Source organism: Salvelinus namaycush, chromosome 8, assembly GCF_016432855.1.
Source record: "Salvelinus namaycush isolate Seneca chromosome 8, SaNama_1.0, whole genome shotgun sequence".
NCBI lineage: Eukaryota > Metazoa > Chordata > Actinopteri > Salmoniformes > Salmonidae > Salvelinus > Salvelinus namaycush.
The window spans coordinates 6834927-6854119 of NC_052314.1; the positions used below are offsets into that span (position 1 = coordinate 6834927).

The window sequence follows — 19193 nt, forward strand, 5'->3', positions numbered from 1 at the left end:
CACCTCCGTTACCCATTTTACATGACATTTACATTTTTTTGGCAGACGCTCTTACCCAGAGTGACTTACAGGAGCAATTAGGGTTAATTGCCTTGCTAGTCGGCTTGGGGATTCAAACCAGGGACCTTTCGGTTACTGGGTCAACGCTATTAACAGCTAGGCTACCTGCCGCCCCAAACAATCAATCCTGTCGTCTATAACCTCCCTGCTGATGGCAAATACAGAATTCACTGGGGAGGGAGGGAGGGGGGGAGAGAGGGAGAAAGGGAGAGAAGGGGGCGAGTGCATGTGAAACACAAAACAGTGCATGTGAAACACAAAACAGTGCATGTGAAACACAAAAACACTGGAGAGAGATAGAGATAGAGAGGTATAGAGAGAGAGGTAGAGAGAGAGGTAGAGAGAGAGAGAGATAGAGAGAGAGAGATAGAGAGAGAGAGAGAATGGGGCGAGAGAGAGAATGGGGCGAGTGCGTGTGAAACACAAAAACTCAATTAACCAGCATGCATCTTCTCTCCCTCGTTTTCTCTCTGCCTCTTTTGTACATCATCTGCAGGAGGGGCCCCCTGGACCCTCGACCCCTGAACCTTCGCCCCTTTGGACCCTCGCTCCCCTGAACCCTGGACCCTCGACCTCTTGGACCCTCGACCCCTTGGACACTCGACCTCTTGGACACTCGACCTCTTGGACACTTGACCCCTGAACCCTCGCCCCCCTGGACCCTCGACCCATTGGACCCTCGCCCCATACCTAGCTGTATATACACGCTGTAAAGAAAGATGTTGATTCAACATACAATTGTAAGGCAACGAACTGCAAAAGGATTGTGAGTTTGTTCAACAACATTTTCACTCACAAACATTTTCACAAACAACGCACCTCAATCCACTGTAAACCTATAAACAACATACAGTACCAGTCAATAGTTTGGACACACCTACTCAATCCAGGGTTTCTCTTTATTTGGACTATTTTCTACATTGTAGAATACTAGTGAAGACATCAAAACTATGAAATAACACATATTGAATCATGTAGAAACCAAAAAAGTGTTAAACAAAACAAAATGTATTTTAGATTTGAGATTCTTCGAAGTAGCCACCCTTTGCCTTGATGACAGCTTTGCAAACGTTTGGCATTCTGTCATAAATAAATAAATAAATAAAGACCCTTGAATGAGTAGGTGTGTCCAAACTTTTGACTGGTACTGTATATTTTTTTGCATTTCAGCCACGGACACACACACATGCACAAATACACCACCACGCACACACACAACCTGCTTAATATGCTACCCCACCATGAACCCCACACAACCAGGACAGTGTTTGTCATTAACAGAGTTCACTGTGTGGGCTACAACCAGGACAGTTTTTGTCATTAACAGAGTTCACCATGTGGGCTACAACCAGGACAGTGTTTCTCATTAACAGAGTTCAATGTGTGGGCTACAACCAGGACAGTGTTTGTCATTAACAGAGTTCACTGTGTGGGCTACAACCAGGACAGTGTTTCTCATTAACAGAGTTCACCATGTGGGCTACAACCAGGACAGTGTTTCTCATTAACAGAGTTCACTGTGTGGGCTACAACCAGGACAGTGTTTGACATTAACAGAGTTCACTGTGTGGGCTACAACCAGGACAGTGTTTGACATTAACAGAGTTCACTGTGTGGGTTACAACCAGGACAGTGTTTCTCATTAACAGAGTTCACCATGTGGGCTACAACCAGGACAGTGTTTCTCATTAACAGAGTTCACCATGTGGGCTACAACCAGGACAGTGTTTGTCATTAACAGAGTTCACCATGTGGGCTACAACCAGGACAGTGTTTCTCATTAACATAGTTCACTGTGTGGGCTACAACCAGGACAGTGTTTGTCATTAACAGAGTTCACCATGTGGGCTACAACCAGGACAGTGCTTGTCATTAACAGAGTTCACTGTGTGGGCTACAACCAGGACAGTGTTTGTCATTAACAGAGTTCACTGTGTGGGCTACAACCAGGACAGTGTTTGTCATTAACAGAGTTCACTGTGTGGGCTACAACCAGGACAGTGTTTGTCATTAACAGAGTTCACCATGTGGGCTACAACCAGGACAGTGCTTGTCATTAACAGAGTTCACTGTGTGGGCTACAACCAGGACAGTGCTTGTCATTAACAGAGTTCACTGTGTGGGTTACAACCAGGACAGTGTTTGTCATTAACAGAGTTCACTGTGTGGGCTACAACCAGGACAGTGTTTCTCATTAACATAGTTCACTGTGTGGGCTACAACCAGGACAGTGTTTCTCATTAACAGAGTTCACTGTGTGGGCTACAACCAGGACAGTGTTTGTCATTAACAGAGTTCACTGTGTGGGCTACAACCAGGACAGTGCTTGTCATTAACAGAGTTCACTGTGTGGGCTACAACCAGGACAGTGTTTGTCATTAACAGAGTTCACCATGTGGGCTACAACCAGGACAGTGTTTCTCATTAACAGAGTTCACTGTGTGGGCTACAACCAGGACAGTGTTTCTCATTAACAGAGTTCACCATGTGGGCTACAACCAGGACAGTGCTTCTCACAGTGGAACCACGGCTGGTCCTAACAACTTCAATCTACACAGAAAAGAAACAGATGAATAAACGGTGTAAACATCCTACATTTCCCCCTCCACCCGGTGTAGGTCCACTACTTTTAACCAGTGCTACTTTCGGCGCCGACAGAGATGGCCGCTTCGCTTCGCGGTCCTAGGAAACTATGCAGTATTTAGTTTTTTACTTGTTATTTATGACATTGTTACCCCAGGAAATCTTAGGTTTTATTACATACAGTCGGGAGGAACTATTGGATATAAGAGCAACGTCAACTCACCAACATTACGACCAAGAATACGACTTTCCCGAAGCGGATCCTCTGTTTGGACCACCACCCAGGACAATGGATCGGATCCCAGTAGGCGACCCAAAACAACGACGCCGTAGAAGGGGCAGACGGAGCGATCTTCTGGTCAGGCTCCGGAGACTTGCACATCGCTCACCGCTCCCGAGCATACTACTCGCCAATGTCCAGTCTCTTGACAACAAGGTAGACGAAATCCGTGCAAGGGTTGCCTTCCAGAGAGACATCAGAGATTGTAACGTTCTTTGCTTCATGGAAACATGGCTCACTCGAGACACGCTATCGGAGTCGGTACAGCCACCTGGTTTCTTCACGCATCACGCCGACAGAAACAAGCATCTTTCTGGTAAGAAGAAGGGCGGGGGTGTATGCCTTATGATTAACGAGATGTGGTGTGATCATAACATCATACAGGAACTCAAGTCCTTCTGTTCACCTGACTTAGAATTCCTCACAATCAAATGTCGACTGCATTATCTACCAAGAGAATTCTCTTCGATCATAATCACAGCCGCATATATTCCCCCCCAAGCAGACACATCGATGGCCCTGAACAAACTTTATTTGACTCTATGTAAACTGGAAACCACATATCCTGAGGCTGCATTTATTGTAGCTGGGGATTTTAGCAAGGCTAATCTAAAAACAAGGCCCTCCCCCGCCCTCCTTTCGGAAAAGCTGACCACGGCTCCATTTTCTTGCTTCCAGCCTATAGACAGAAACTAAAAGAGGAAGCTCCCGCGCTCAGGTCTGTTCAACACTGGTCCGACCAATCGGATTCCACACTTCAAGATTGCTTCGATCACGTGGACTTGGATATGATCCGCATTGCGGCGAACAACAACATTGATGAATACGCTGATTCGGTGTGCGGGTTTACTAGCAAGTGCATCGGCGATGTCGTACCCACAGCATCTATTAAAACATTCCCAAAGCTGAAACCGTGGAATGATGGCAGCATTCGCGCAAAACTGAACGCGCAAACCACTGCTTTTAAATCAGGGCAAGGTGACCGGAAACATGACCGAATACAAACAGTGTAGCTCTTCCCTCAGCAAGGCAATCAAACAAGCTAAGCATCAGTATAGAGACAAAATAGAGTCACAATTCAATGGCTCAGACACGAGAGGTATGTGGCAGGGTCTACAGTCAATCACGGACTATAAAAGGAAACCAGCCCCGTCGCGGACCAGGATGTCTTGCTCCCAGACAGACTAAACAACTTCTTTGCTTGCTTTGAGGACAATACAGTGCCACTGACACGGCCCGCTACCAAAACCTGCGGGTTCTTCTTCACTGCAGCCGACGTGAGCAAAACATTTAAACGTGTCAACCCTCGCAGGGCTGCAGGCCCAGACGGCATCCCCAGCCGCGTCCTCAGAGCATGCGCAGACCAGCTGGCTGGTGTGTTTACGGACATATTCAATCAATCCTTATCCCAGTCTGCTGTCCCCACATGCTTCAAGAGGGCCACCATTGTTCCTGTTCCCAAGAAAGCTAAGGTAACTGAGCTAAATGACTACCGCCCCGTAGCACTCACTTCCGTCATCATGAAGTGCTTTGAGAGACTAGTCAAGGACCATATCACCTCCACCCTACCTGACACCCTAGACCCACTCCAATTTGCTTACCGCACCAATAGGTCCACAGACAACGCAATCACAACCACACTGCATACTGCCCTAACCCATCTGGACAAGAGGAATAACTATGTGAGAATGCTGTTCATCAACTACAGCTCAGCATTTAACACCATAGTACCCTCCAAACTCGTCATCAAGCTCGAGACCCTGGGTCTCAACCCCGCCCTGTGCAACTGGGTCCTGGACTTTCTGACGGGCCGCCCCCAGGTGGTGAGGGTAGGTAACAACATCTCCACCACGCTGATCCTCAACACTGGGGCCCCACAAGGGTGCATTCTCAGCCCTCTCCTGTACTCCCTGTTCACCCACGACTGCGTGGCCATGCACGCCTCCAACTCAATCATCAAGTTTGCAGACGACACTACAGTGGTAGGCTTGATTACCAACAAAGACGAGACGGCCTACAGGGAGGAGGTGAGGGCCCTCGGAGTGTGGTGTCAGGAAAATAACCTCACACTCACACTCAACAAAACAAAACAAATGAGATGATCGTGGACTTCAGGAAACAGCAGAGGGAGCACCCCCCTATCCACATTGACGGGACAGTATTGGAGAGGGTAGAAAGTTTTAAGTTCCTTGGCGTACACAACATTCTTCACAGCGTGGTGAAGAAGGCGCAGCAGCGCCTCTTCAACCTCAGGAGGCTGAAGAAATTCGGCTTGTCACCAAAAACACTCACAAACTTTTACAGATGCACAATCGAGAGCATCCTGTCAGGCTATATCACCGCCTGGTACGGCAACTGCTCCGCCCATAACCATAAGGCTCTCCAGAGGGTAGTGAGGTCTGCACAACACATCACCGGGGGCAAACTACCTGCCCTCCAGGACACCTACACCACCCGATGTCACAGGAAGGACAAAAAGATCATCAAGGACAACAATCACCCGAGCCACTGCCTGTATCACAATCGGCTGTGATTGGGAGTCCCATAGGGCGGTGCACAATTGGCCCAGTGTTTGGCCTGGTGTAGGCCATCATCGTAAATAAGAATTTGTTCTTAACTGACTTGCCTGGTTAAATAAATAACAAAATGACATCCAGGAGCTCCAACACTTAGTAACCTGCTGGCTTTGCTTAAGTCCATCTTTAAGTAGGTAGAAGAGTGCCTGTTCACACATAATGCAGGATAGAGAAATGTCTTCATAATGATACAGCTCTTTACAGAAGCATGTCCCTGCCCGGAACATTGTGTGTGTGTGTGTGGAAGGTGGGGTAATTAATGGGATCTGATGGCTCATTGGTAGTCTCCTTTTGTTGCCAGGCAATGAGAGATAGACGGTCGGGTGGGGATAATTAATTAAGTATCGAGCGGAGTTCAGAAAGGATGGCTTGTGGGAGTCAAACTGCTTACCTCTAACATTCTCACCTCTGATGGTGGAGCAGCAGTTCATTACGGAGAGCACAGGCTGCAGAGAACAAACTGCTTACCTCTAACATTCTCACCTCTGATGGTGGAGCAGCAGTTCATTACGGAGAGCACAGGCTGCAGAGAACAAACTGCTTACCTCTAACATTCTCACCTCTGATGGTGGAGCAGCAGTTCATTACGGAGAGCACAGGCTGCAGAGAACAAACTGCTTACCTCTAACATTCTCACCTCTGATGGTGGAGCAGCAGTTCATTACGGAGAGCACAGGCTGCAGAGAACAAACTGCTTACCTCTAACATTCTCACCTCTGATGGTGGAGCAGCAGTTCATTACGGAGAGCACCGGCTGCAGAGAACAAACTGCTTACCTCTAACATTCTCACCTCTGATGGTGGAGCAGCAGTTCATTACGGAGAGCACAGGCTGCAGAGAACAAACTGAAAGACAATTTATGCTTGATGTGGTCAGAGGCCCTGCATGGATGGTGTGACTCAATTGCGGAGCCTCCGGAGGCCAAATCGAACTCTGTACCGCATAGCCGTCCGCCAAAGTTTTTTAACTACGCGAAGGGTTCCGTATAGCTTCACAATGAGATGATTGGTTGACGGTAGGTGGGAGCTGTACATCCTGCGTAAACGTAAACTCACTTCCTCGACAACTTCCTTGACGACAGCTCTGATCAACAGCTCTGCGCTGCTCCGTGAAGCGCAAGACATCAGATTGACCATGTAGAGCCTTTCAGAAGCACAGACTGAAAAACACAGGCTTAGAAAGACAGGTTTAAGACATGGGACAATCTCGTACACCATATGGTGCCCTGTATGAGGACAATCCCCTACACAGAAAATCTCAAGTCCAGATACAGTGCCTTCGGAAAGTATTCAGACCCCTTGAATTTTTTCACATTTTGTTAGGTTACAGCCTTATTCTAAAATTGATTAAAATAGTTTTTTCCCCTCATCAATCTACACACAATACCCCATAATGACAAAGCAAAAACAGGTTTTAAGAAATGTTTGCTAATTTATATTGAAATACTGAAATATCACATTTATATAAGTATTCAGACCCTTTAACTTTTTATGGCTGCAGGGGCAGTATTGAGTAGCTCTGATTAAAGGTGCCCATTTCAAACGGCCTCGTACTCAATTCTTGCTCGTACAATATGCATATTATTATTACTATTGGATAGAAAACACTCTCTAGTTTCTAAAACCGTTTGAATTATATCTGTGAGTCAAACAGAACTCATTTGGCACAAACTTCCTGACCAGGAAGTGGAAAGTCTGAAATCGATGCTCTGTTCTACTTCCTGCCTATACATGGGCATGATACGTAAGAGTCTACGTGCACTTCATAGACCTTCCCCTGGATGTCAAGAGGCTGTGAGAGAAGAAATTTAGTGTTTATCTTGGTCTGAAGTTGAATACAAGCTCTTTGTATGACGTGTCCCTCATTTCTGGTACTCTTGGGAGCGCGAGGTGGACAGTGGGATTGCCTTCTGTTTAGCTGCCGTTATGGACGACCAATATCTCCGGCTTTGATTTTATTTGATACATGTGACCATATCATCGTAAAGTATGTTTTTTCAATATAGTTTAATCAGATTATTGAAATTTTTTCGGGAGTTTTGCCGTGTTCCGTTCTCTGACTTTGTTGACGATGGAGAGATCCGTGCCACTTGGCTAGTGCGCGTGCTAAATCAAGAGGGAAAGTTGCCGTTCTAAATCCAAACAACAATTGTTCTGGACAAAGGACACCTTGTCCAACATTCTGATGGAAGATCAGCAAAAGTAAGAAACATTTTATGATGCTATTTCATATATCTGTCGTACATGTGAACTAGTCGTGGGCGCCCAACGTTTGGGTACTCTAGCTATACCGAAGCTGCATATCGTAATGAAGTTATTTTTAGAATTCTAACACTGCGATTTCATTAAGAACTAATGGATCTATCATTTCCTATACAACATGTATTTTTTAGTTATGTTTATGAATAGCTATTTGGTCAGAATATGTGTGTCAGAAAAAGTGTCAGGAAAAATCCGGACGTAGTGGGAAAAAGTAGCTAAGTTAGCACAATGTGTAACCATTGATTTCAGCTCTAAATATGCACATTTTCGAACAAAACATAAGTGTATGTATAACCTGATGTTATAGGACTGTCATCTGAGGAAGAAAATCAGGGTTAGTCAAAAATTATATATCTTTTGCTTGTTTGTTACGATCGCTTACTTTTGCTACTGGGAAATTGCTTGTGTTTTTGGCTATTGTGGTAAGCTAATATAACGCTATATTGTGTTTTCGCTGTAAAACACTTGATAAATCGGAAATATTGGCTGGAATCACAAGATGCCTGTCTTTCAATTGCTGTACACTATGTATTTTTCAGAAATGTTTTATGATGAGTATTTAGTTATTTGGCGTTGGTGTCTGTAATTATTCTGTCTGCTTTCGGTGCAATTTCTGATTGTAGCTGCAATGTAAACTATGATTTATACCTGAAATATGCACATTTTTCGAACAAAACATAGATTTATTGAATAACATGTTATAAGACTGTCATCTGATGAAGTTGTTTGTTGGTTAGTTTGGTTGGTTCTTGGTTAGTTAGGTTGGCTTTGTGCATGCTACCTGTGCTGTGAAAAATGTCTGTCCTTTTTTGTATTTGGTGGTGAGCTAACATAAATATACGTGGTGTTTTCGCTGTAAAACATTTTAAAAATCGGACATGTTGGCTGGATTCACAAGATGTGTACCTTTCATTTGCTGTATTGGACTTGTTAATGTGTGAAAGTTAAATATTTAAAAAATATATATTTTGAATTTCGCGCCCTGCACTTGAGCTGGCTGTTGTCATAAGTGTACCGACGTCGGGCTTGCAGCCATAAGAAGTTTTAATCAGTACTTTGTTGAAGCACCTTTGGCAGCGATTACGGCCTCAAGTATTCTTGGGTATGACCCTACATGCTTGGCACACATGTATTTGGGGAGTTTCTCCCATTCCTCTCTGCAGATCCTCTCAAGCTCTGTCAGGTTGGATGGGGAGCATCGCTGCACAGATATTTTCAGGTCTCTCCAGGGTTCAAGTCTGGGCTCTGGCTGAGCCACTCAAGGACATTCAGAGACTTGTCCTGAAGCCACTCCTGCATTGGCTTGGCTGTGTGCTTAGGGTCATTGTCCTATTGAAAGGTGAACCTTCACCCCAGTCTGAGGTCCTGAGCGCTCTGGAGCAGATTTTCATCAAGGATCTCTCTGTACTTTGCTCTGTTCATCTTTTCCTCGATCCTGACTAGTCTCCCAGTCCCTGCTGCTGAAAAACATCCCCACGGCATGATGCTGCCACCACCATGCTTCACCGTAGGGATGGTCCCAGAGTCTTTAGGTGCCTTTTGGCACACTCCAAGCGGGCTGTCATGTGCCTTTAACTATGGAGTGGCTAACCGTCTAACCACTTTACCATAAAGGTCTGATTGGTAGAGTGCTGCAGAGATGGTTGTCCTTCTGGAAGGTTCTCCCATCTCCACAGAAGAACTCTAGAGCTCTGTCAGAGGGACCATCGGGTTCTCAGTTCTCCCCCGATTGCTCAGTTTGGCCGGGCGGCCAACTGTAGGAAGAGTCTCGGTGGTTCCAAAGTTCTTCCATTTAAGATCCTGAGTGGCACAAGGCACTGCTAGAGGCGTCACTACAAACCCGGGTTCGATCCCAGGCTCTATCACAACCGGCCGTGATCGGGAGTCCCATAGGGCGGTGCACAATTGGCTCAGTGTTGTCCGTGTTATGGGAGGGTTTGGCCGGGGATGACCGTTATTGTAAATAAGAATTTGTTCTTTACTGATAATCACTGTGTTCTTGGGGACCTTCAATGCTGCAGACATTTTTTGGGTTTCCCAGATCTGTCCCTCGACACAATCCTCTCGGAGCTCTACGGACAATTCCTTCGACCTCATTAGCTTGGTTCTTGCTCTGACATGCACTGTCGACTGTGGAACCTAACCTTATGAATAATGGCGCCGGAGGGGATGACTGCTATTTTACGGACTCCTAACCAACTGGCCTATTTTTTTGTTTTTCGCATTGTTTGTTACTCATTTTATACATAATTTTGCTGCTGTCTCTTATGAACAAAAAAAGTTTCTGGACTACAGAACAGAGATTACTCACCTCCAACTGGATGAAGATATTTTCTTTAACGAATCCGACGCGAAGGAGAAACTGTCTAATATTAAAGAAGTCTCGAGGTATTGCTCGCCTGATACCTCATGATAAACTGTAAACCAAACTATCTACCAAGAGAGTTCTCATCTATATTTTTCGTAGCCGTCTATTTACCACCACAAACCAATGCTGACACTAAGACTGCACTCAATGAGATGTATAAAGCCATAAGCAAACAAGAAAATGCTCATCCAGAAGCAGCACTCCTAGTGGCCGGGGACTTTAATGCAGGCAAACTTAAATCCATTTTACCTAATTTCTATCCTTCTGATTCCTGCCGACAAGCAAAAAGTAAAGCAGGAAGTACCAGTGACTCACTCAATACGGAAGTGGTCAGATGATTGAATTGACAACAGGTGGGCTCCAATCAAGTTGTAGAAACATCTCAAGGATGATCAATGGAAACAAGATGCACCTGAGGTTAATTTCTCAAAGCAAAAGGGTCTGAATACTTTTGTAAATAAGGTATTTCTGTTTTTTATTTTAATACCATTGCCAAAAATGTCTAAAAACCTGTTTTCGCTTATGGAGTATTGTGTTTAGATTGCGGATCATTTGTATTTATTTACTCCACTTTAGATTAAGGCTGTAACGTAACAAAAAGTCAAGGGGTCTGAATACTTTCTGAAGGCTCTGTACATCCAGATATGGCTGCCTATTGATGTGTTGGAACGTCCAATGTGTTGTGTGAAAACCTGCTTATTTCAGTTCGTTATGTAACAATGGCTTAGTTGTTTGCTCCTTGAAGCTCATTGGACGGGACTGTACCGTGGTTGGCATTTATATTTCATTTCAAATAGGTGGCAAGACTTAACATGACAGCGAAGAAATTAATCATCCACCTTCCCCTCATTTTCTACACAAATCTCTCTCTCTGTCTCTCTGTCTCTCTGTCTCTCTCTCTCTCTCTGTCTCTCTGTCTCTCTGTCTCTCTGTCTCTCTGTCTCTCTGTCTCTCTGTCTCTCTCTGTCTCTCTCTCTGTCTCTCTCTCTGTCTCTCTCTCTGTCTCTCTCTCTCTCTCTCTCTCTGTCTCTCTCTCTGTCTCTCTCTCTCTCTCTCCTGAACACGCTATCACATGAAAATGTTTGTTTTGATGAAGATGAGAGGAGGGTAATGTGATATGCTAGTTTGAGTTTGAGTGGTTGTTGAGGGCTAAATTAATTACTAAACTACATGAGTAAATGATATGTCAAGGGTAACGGTGGGTTTTGTATCTCTTTATCTTGCAACCAGGGTTGTGTTAGGTAAGGGGGGTTGTGTTAGGTAAGGGGGGTTGTGTTAGGTAAGGGTACTGCTGATAGCCCGGCACTGCTCTCGTTTCAGGCCGCGCGTCAGAAGAGACAAGATGCTGCTCAATTTCCATTTTTATGAACAATCGGGCTCCCTCTGTCAGAGAGACGGATGGAGGTGCACGGACAGATCAATGTCACTCTGCCTACGGCGTCAGCATGCCGACCAGCTCGGCTCAGCGGGGAGAGTGAACGAGTGGCGGTGTTCTCATCCCTGGTGTTTAATGGGTCAGCGGCACACTCACTCATCCCCAGCCAATTACACAGAGAGGGTCGGAAAGTGAATGAGACACTATTGGGATTTCTCCCTTAACAAAGGCAAATATCTCTCTTCTCTTCTACTCCGCCCCCGACACCAAATATATATTTTTAAATCCCTCTAACGTCCCCTTGTCTCTGTTTGTTTTCCTTTGATCAATTCATACCAGAGTAGAGGATATTAGGTAGCTTGATAAATTACAACAGTAGAGGAGATTAGGTAGCTTGATAAATTACTACAGTAGAGGAGATTAGGTAGCTTGATAAATTACTACAGTAGAGGAGATTAGGTAGTTTGATAAATTACTACAGTAGAGGAGATTAGGTAGCTTGATAAATTACTACAGTAGAGGAGATTAGGTAGCTTGATAAATTACTACAGTAGAGGAGATTAGGTAGCTTGATAAATTACTACAGTAGAGGATATTAGGTAGCTTGATAAATTACTACAGTAGAGGAGATTAGGTAGCTTGATAAATTACTACAGTAGAGGATATTAGGTAGCTTGATAAATTACTACAGTAGAGGATATTAGGTAGCTTGATAAATTACTACAGTAGAGGATATTAGGTAGCTTGATAAATTACTACAGTAGAGGAGATTAGGTAGCTTGATAAATTACTACAGTAGAGGAGATTAGGTAGCTTGATAAATTACTACAGTAGAGGATATTAGGTAGCTTGATAAATTACTACAGTAGAGGAGATTAGGTAGCTTGATAAATTACTACAGTAGAGGAGATTAGGTAGCTTGATAAATTACTACAGTAGAGGAGATTAGGTAGCTTGATAAATTATTACAGTAGAGGATATTAGGTAGCTTGATAAAGACCTCTATTGGTAGGCTTGTGGCTGCAGGGCAAAATAAGTGACATGGTAGCTTGATAAATCATACTGCAGTGGAGGAAATTAGGTAGTTTGTTAGAGGATCTGTTCAGAGACACAGAGAGAGACACAGACACAGACAGAGACACAGAGAGAGACACAGACACAGACAGAGAGAGACAGAGACAGAGAGACACAGAGACAAAGAGACACAGAGACACAGACACACAGACACAAACAGAGAGAGACAGAGACAGAGAGACACAGAGACAAAGAGACACAGAGACACAGACACAGAGACACAGACACAGACAGAGAGACACAGAGACAGAGAGACACAGAGAGAGACACAGACACAGACAGAGAGAGACAGAGACAGAGAGACACAGAGACACAGAGAGAGACACAGACACAGAGCGACACAGACACAGACAGAGAGAGACAGAGACAGAGAGACACAGAGACACAGAGAGAGACACAGACACAGAGCGACACAGACACAGACAGAGAGAGACAGAGACAGAGAGACACAGAGACACAGAGAGAGACACAGACACAGAGCGACACAGACACAGACAGAGAGAGACAGAGACAGAGAGACACAGACACAGACAGAGAGAGACAGAGACAGAGAGACACAGAGACAAAGAGACACAGAGACACAGAGACAGAGACACAGAGACACAGAGACACAGCGACAGAGAGACAGAGAGACAGAGAGACAGAGACACAGAGACACAGCGACAGAGAGACAGAGAGACAGAGAGACAGAGACACAGAGACAGATGGAACCATTAAATGTCTCCTCACCGGCATGCTACTCCACAGCCTCGGTTGAAAAGGAAAGAAAGACATAGTCAGAGCGGACGGATGATTCCAATTGATTGGTGGGCGTTCAGGCATGTTTGAGGGGAGACGACAATCTGGAAGAGCCAATCAATTAGCAATTCATAAAGTCGTACGACAGAAGAAAGCCCCTCGTTTTAACGGATGATTCACGAGCGCTGGGGAAATCGATGGCCAACAGCTGGGCCAATCAGGGCAAAGGTTCAGAGGTCAAGAGCTGGGTGTAATTGAGGTCTGTTTTGCCCTTTGATTAAAGATTGCCGAGCGACTGTCTCAGAGGCTTTAGTTAACTCAGCTGGCTGTCAGTAGAAAAGCACATAGCTCCTGGGGGTGGTTTAATAGCACAACACAGCAGCTCAGTGGACTACTGGAGCATGGAGCTAAAAACGAGGTGATGTGATAAAAGAATATTGTTATACATGTTGTTACAGAGAAACCTTAGAGACGGGTTTTCAACCCTCCTCTCTCTATCTTCCTCCTCTCTCTATCTTCCTCCTCTCTCTATCTTCCTCCGCTCTCTATCTTCCTCCGCTCTCTATCTTCCTCCTCTCTCTATCTTCCTCCTCTCTCTATCTTCCTCCTCTCTCTATCTTCCTCCTCTCTCTATCTTCCTCTTCTCTCTATCTTCCTCCTCTCTCTATCTTCCTCCTCTATGTTCCTCCTCTCTCTATCTTCCTCCTCTCTCTATCTTCCTCCGCTCTCTATCTTCCTCCTCTCTCTATCTTCCTCCTCTCTCTATCTTCCTTCTCTCTCTATCTTCCTTCTCTCTCCTTCTTCCTCATTTCTCTATCTTCCTCCTCTCTCTATCTTCCTCCTCTCTCTATCTTCCTCCTCTCTCCTTCTTCCTCATTCTCTATCTTCCTCCTCTCTCTATCTTCCTCCTCTCTCTCTCTTCCTCCTCTCTCCTTCTTCCTCATTTCTCTATCTTCCTCCTTTCTCTTGATCTCTCCTGCAGTCATACTGAAGCCCAGGGAATCACAGGCGGATTGCTGGCTGCTACATCTCACTGACAGAGGAAATACATCCCCTCAGACAGATTCCTGCCATAACAAACACACACAAACGCGCACACACACACACACACACACACACACACACACACACACACACACACACACACACACACACACACACACACACACACACCAAACATGGTGGATCTCAGGGGCTCTGGTGGGGCCAAACATGGTGGATCTCAGGGGCTCTGGAGGGGCCAAACATGGTGGATCTCAGGGTGCCTGGAGGGGCCAAACATGGTGGATCTCAGGGTGCCTGGAGGGGCCAAACATGGTGGATCTCAGGGTGCCTGGAGGGGCCAAACATGGTGGAGCTCAGGGTGCCTGGAGGGGCCAAACATGGTGGATCTCAGGGTGCCTGGAGGGGCCAAACATGGACAGGTAACGCTGTGTTTTAGCCAACATCCCAAATGGCATCCTATTCCCAAAAGTAGTGCACTATGTAGGGAATAGGGTACCAGGGACCATAGGGTTCTGGTCTAAAGTAGTGCACTATGTAGGGAATAGGGTACCAGGGGCAATAAGGTTCTGGTCTAAAGTAGGATATTAAGGATATTTTCATAACCACACGTTTCTCTGTTACTTTCATACTCCCTGTCTTATTTTCTCTCTCACTCGTTCACACACACACACGCAAACACATGCTGGCACAAACACACACACACACACACAAACACAGATACATATGCTCATATGCACACAGACACACACAAACACACACAGCCACCCTTCCACACAGCCACCCTTCCACACAGCCACCCTTCCACAGACAAAGGGCAGGTATCGGCATCTCTGGCCCTCGCAGTACACAGGTCTCATGGCTTCTGTTGTTCTACAGAGAACAACATTGCATTTAGGCTGATCGTAACGCAAGCTCTGCCTCCCTGGCTCTCTGTGCCTCCTTCAGGCAAGAAACACTCACATGACCTGACCTCTAACCTGCTCTGTGTGGAGGTAGGAGCAGAGCCCTGGAAACACTGACTGACTGACTGACTGACTGACTGACTGTCTCTCTCTCTCTCGCTCTCGCTCTCGCTCTCTCGCTCTCGCACGCACGCACGCACGCACGCACGCACGCACGCACGCACGCACGCACGCACGCACGCACGCACGCACGCACGCACTTACACAAGATAGCTGTCAGTTCTGTAATCCCAGGTTCCTGGTATGAGAGAGGAACCTGTATTCAGGGTTGGGGAGTAACTAATTAGTGGTAACTGACTACATTTAGAAAGCAGCCTACACGATCCACTAGGCACAGATGTCAGTTTTTCATTTAAATTCGATTGAGTTGTCAATTAACGTGAAATAAAACATTTAAAAAACATTTGAGCCATGTCATTAATATAATATTAATATTAAAATTATAAAATTAATATTAAAATATATATATCAATTCATGAAATGTCTTTATTTTGATGAATTTCCACATTGGATTGAACGTCACCAGAAGGGAAAATATATATTTTTTGTTGTTGTTGAAAAGACGTGGAAGCAATATTGATTCAACCAGATAGTGCCCAGTGGTGAGTCTGTATTATACCAGGTCTCTGCAGACCTGGGTTGCCTCACTCTCTGCCTCTCTGTTTTGTGTGTAATCTCTTATTTACTCAGTGTCCAAATAACACAAAGAGCCCTGATCGCACCGCATGTCATTATCGTCATGGTTGCAAAGACTAACGAGAAGCCCTCTCAGAAACAATAGCTCTTTCAGTCTTCACGGCCGCTTGTGTTTCCGTTTCACGGGCTGTAATAGTCACACACTCAAATGTAATTTGGTCATGGGGCCTGTGGCGTTTTCAATCAAATCAATTGCTTCGCTCCCATTCTGAGAACATTCATCAGCCTCTGAATAGCTCCTAGATTCCCACCCCTCCTCCATTCTTCCTCACTGAAGCCAATGGAGTACCCACCCCTCCTCCATTCTTCCTCACTGAGGCCAATGGAGTACCCACCCCTCCTCCATTCTTCCTCACTGAGGCCAATGGAGTACCCACCCCTCCTGCATTCTTCCTCACTGAGGCCAATGGAGTACCCACCCCTCCTCCATTCTTCCTCACTGAGGCCAATGGAGTACCCACCCCTCCTCCATTCTTCCTCACTGAGGCCAATGGAGTACCCACCCCTCCTCCATTCTTCCTCACTGAAGCCAATGGAGTACCCACCCCTCCTCCATTCTTCCTCACTGAGGCCAATGGAGTACCCACCCCTCCTCCATTCTTCCTCACTGAAAATGGAGTACCCACCCCTCCTCCATTCTTCCTCATTGAGGCCAATGGAGTACCCACCCCTCCTCCATTCTTCCTCACTGAAGCCAATGGAGTACCCAACCCTCCTCCATTCTTCCTCACTGAGGCCAATGGAGTACCCACCCCTCCTCCATTCTTCCTCACTGAAGCCAATGGAGTACCCACCCCTCCTCCATTCTTCCTCACTGAGGCCAATGGAGTACCCACCCCTCCTCCATTCTTCCTCACTGAAGCCAATGGAGTACCCACCCCTCCTCCATTCTTCCTCGCTGAAGCCAATGGAGTACCCACCCCTCCTCCATTCTTCCTCACTGAAGCCAATGGAGTACCCACACCTCCTCCATTCTTCCTCACTGAAGCCAATGGAGTGTGATGCTAAACTGAAGTGGAGTGTTATTAGTGTTTGATTTGGGGGCCTGGGGATTTTGGGGGTTTGGGGCCTGGGGGTTTGGGGGTTTGTGGTCTGGGGGCCTGGGGCTTTAGGGTCTGGGGGTTTGAGGGTCTGGGGGTTGGGGCCTGGGGGTTTGAGTATCTGGGGGTTTGGGGTTTGGGGTCTGGGGGTTGGGGACCTGAGGGTTTGGGGTCTGGAGGTTTGGGGGTTGGGCCTGGGGGGTTGGGGTATGGGTCATGACCACTTCACCCTAGTTAGGGGCCTGTTAAGGCCAGCGGTATTGAGGACTTTAGGAGCTGGCTGTGGCTATGGCATTATAGTGGAAGCTGTGGCTGAGGTTGGGATAGTGGCCCCTGGCTGTGGCTGTGGCATTATAGTGGAAGCTGTGGCTGAGGTTGGGATAGTGGCCCCTGGCTGTGGCTATGGCATTATAGTGGAAGCTGTGGCTGAGGTTGGGATAGTGGCCCCTGGCTGTGGCTGTGACATTATAGTGGAAGCTGTGGCTGAGGTTGGGATAGTGGCCCCTGGCTGTGGCTATGGCATTATAGTGGAAGCTGGGGCTGAGGTTGGGATAGGGGCCCCTGGCTGTGGCTATGGCATTATAGTGGAAGCTGGGGCTGAGGTTGGGATAGGGGCCCCTGGCTGTGGCTATGACATTATAGTGGAAGCTGTGGCTGAGGTTGGGATAGTGGCCCCTGGCTGTGGCTGTGGCATTATAGTGGAAGCTGTGGCTGAGGTTGGGATAGTGGCCCCTGGCTGTGGCTATGACCTTATAGTGGAAGCTCTGGGGCTGAGGTTGGGATAGGGGCCCCTGGCTGTGGCTATGACATTATAGTGGAAGCTGGGGCTGAGGTTGGGATAGTGGCCCCTGGCTGTGGCTATGGCATTATAGTGGAAGCTGGGGCTGAGGTTGGGATAGTGGCCCCTGGCTGTGGCTATGGCATTATAGTGGAAGCTCTGGGGCTGAGGTTGGGATAGGGGCCCCTGGCTGTGGCTATGGCATTATAGTGGAAGCTGGGGCTGAGGTTGGGATAGGGGCCCCTGGCTGTGGCTGTGGCATTATAGTGGAAGCTGGGGCTGAGGTTGGGATAGGGGCCCCTGGCTGTGGCTATGGCATTATAGAGGAAGCTGGGGCTGAGGTTGGGATAGTGGCCCCTGGCTGTGGCTGTGGCATTATAGAGGAAGCTGGGGCTGAGGTTGGGATAGGGGCCCCTGGCTGTGGCTATGGCATTATAGTGGAAGCTCTGGGGCTGAGGTTGGGATAGGGGCCCCTGGCTGTGGCTATGGCATTATAGTGGAAGCTGTGGCTGAGGTTGGGATAGTGGCCCCTGGCTGTGGCTATGACATTATAGTGGAAGCTCTGGGGCTGAGGTTGGGATAGTGGCCCCTGGCTGTGGCTATGACATTATAGTGAAGCTGGGGCTGAGGTTGGGATAGTGGCCCCTGGCTGTGGCTATGACATTATAGTGGAAGCTCTGGGGCTGAGGTTGGGATAGTGGCCCCTGGCTGTGGCTATGACATTATAGTGGAAGCTGGGGCTGAGGTTGGGATAGAGGCCCCTGGCTGTGGCTGTGGCATTATAGTGGAAGCTGGGGCTGAGGTTGGGATAGGGGCCCCTGGCTGTGGCTATGACATTATAGTGGAAGCTGGGGCTGAGGTTGGGATAGTGGCCCCTGGCTGTGGCTGTGGCATTATAGAGGAAGCTGGGGCTGAGGTTGGGATAGGGGCCCCTGGCTGTGGCTATGACATTATAGTGGAAGCTGGGGCTGAGGTTGGGATAGTGGCCCCTGGCTGTGGCTGTGGCATTATAGAGGAAGCTGTGGCTGAGGTTGGGATAGTGGCCCCTGGCTGTGGCTGTGGCATTATAGAGGAAGCTGGGGCTGAGGTTGGGATATAGGCCCCTGGCTGTGGCTGTGGCTGAGGTTGGGTGTATAATGTTTTGCTTAGCAGTCTCTTTACAGGCTGGCTGTGATGAGTCACCTCCCAGAGAGGAGCATGGGGGAATCACTAATGACACTGGAAAGACAGCTGGAGCTCGAGCCTGTCCCTCACCTTAATGGTGTATGTGAGTGTGTGTGTGTGGGGGGGGGGGGGGGGGGGGGGGGGGGGGGGGGGGGGGTGGGGGGGGGGGGGGGGGGGGGGGGGGGGGGGGGGGGGGGGGGGGGGGGGGGGTGGGGGGGTGGGGGGGGGGGGGG

The 19193-nt window shown here is 47.4% G+C and overlaps 2 protein-coding genes across 2 annotated transcripts in view; one reads left to right on the forward strand and one right to left on the reverse strand.

Annotated features, from left to right (window-relative positions):
• LOC120051682 (leucine-rich repeat extensin-like protein 2) overlaps positions 1 to 16980 on the forward strand; it is a 129344-nt gene extending 112364 nt beyond the window's left edge. The window contains exon 10 of the mRNA XM_038998573.1: positions 16256 to 16980. Within this exon, the coding sequence (XP_038854501.1) occupies positions 16256 to 16980 (725 nt within the window). The remainder of the gene's footprint in view (positions 1 to 16255) is intronic.
• Positions 16981 to 17933: 953 nt separating this feature from the next.
• The window catches only part of LOC120051683 (hyphal wall protein 2-like), a 16390-nt gene continuing 15130 nt past the window's right edge, over positions 17934 to 19193 (reverse strand). Inside the window, exons 6-7 of the mRNA XM_038998574.1 lie at positions 18459 to 18978; positions 17934 to 18279 (exon numbers count right to left, since the gene is read on the reverse strand). Coding sequence (XP_038854502.1) covers positions 17934 to 18279; positions 18459 to 18978 — 866 coding nt within the window. The remainder of the gene's footprint in view (positions 18280 to 18458; positions 18979 to 19193) is intronic.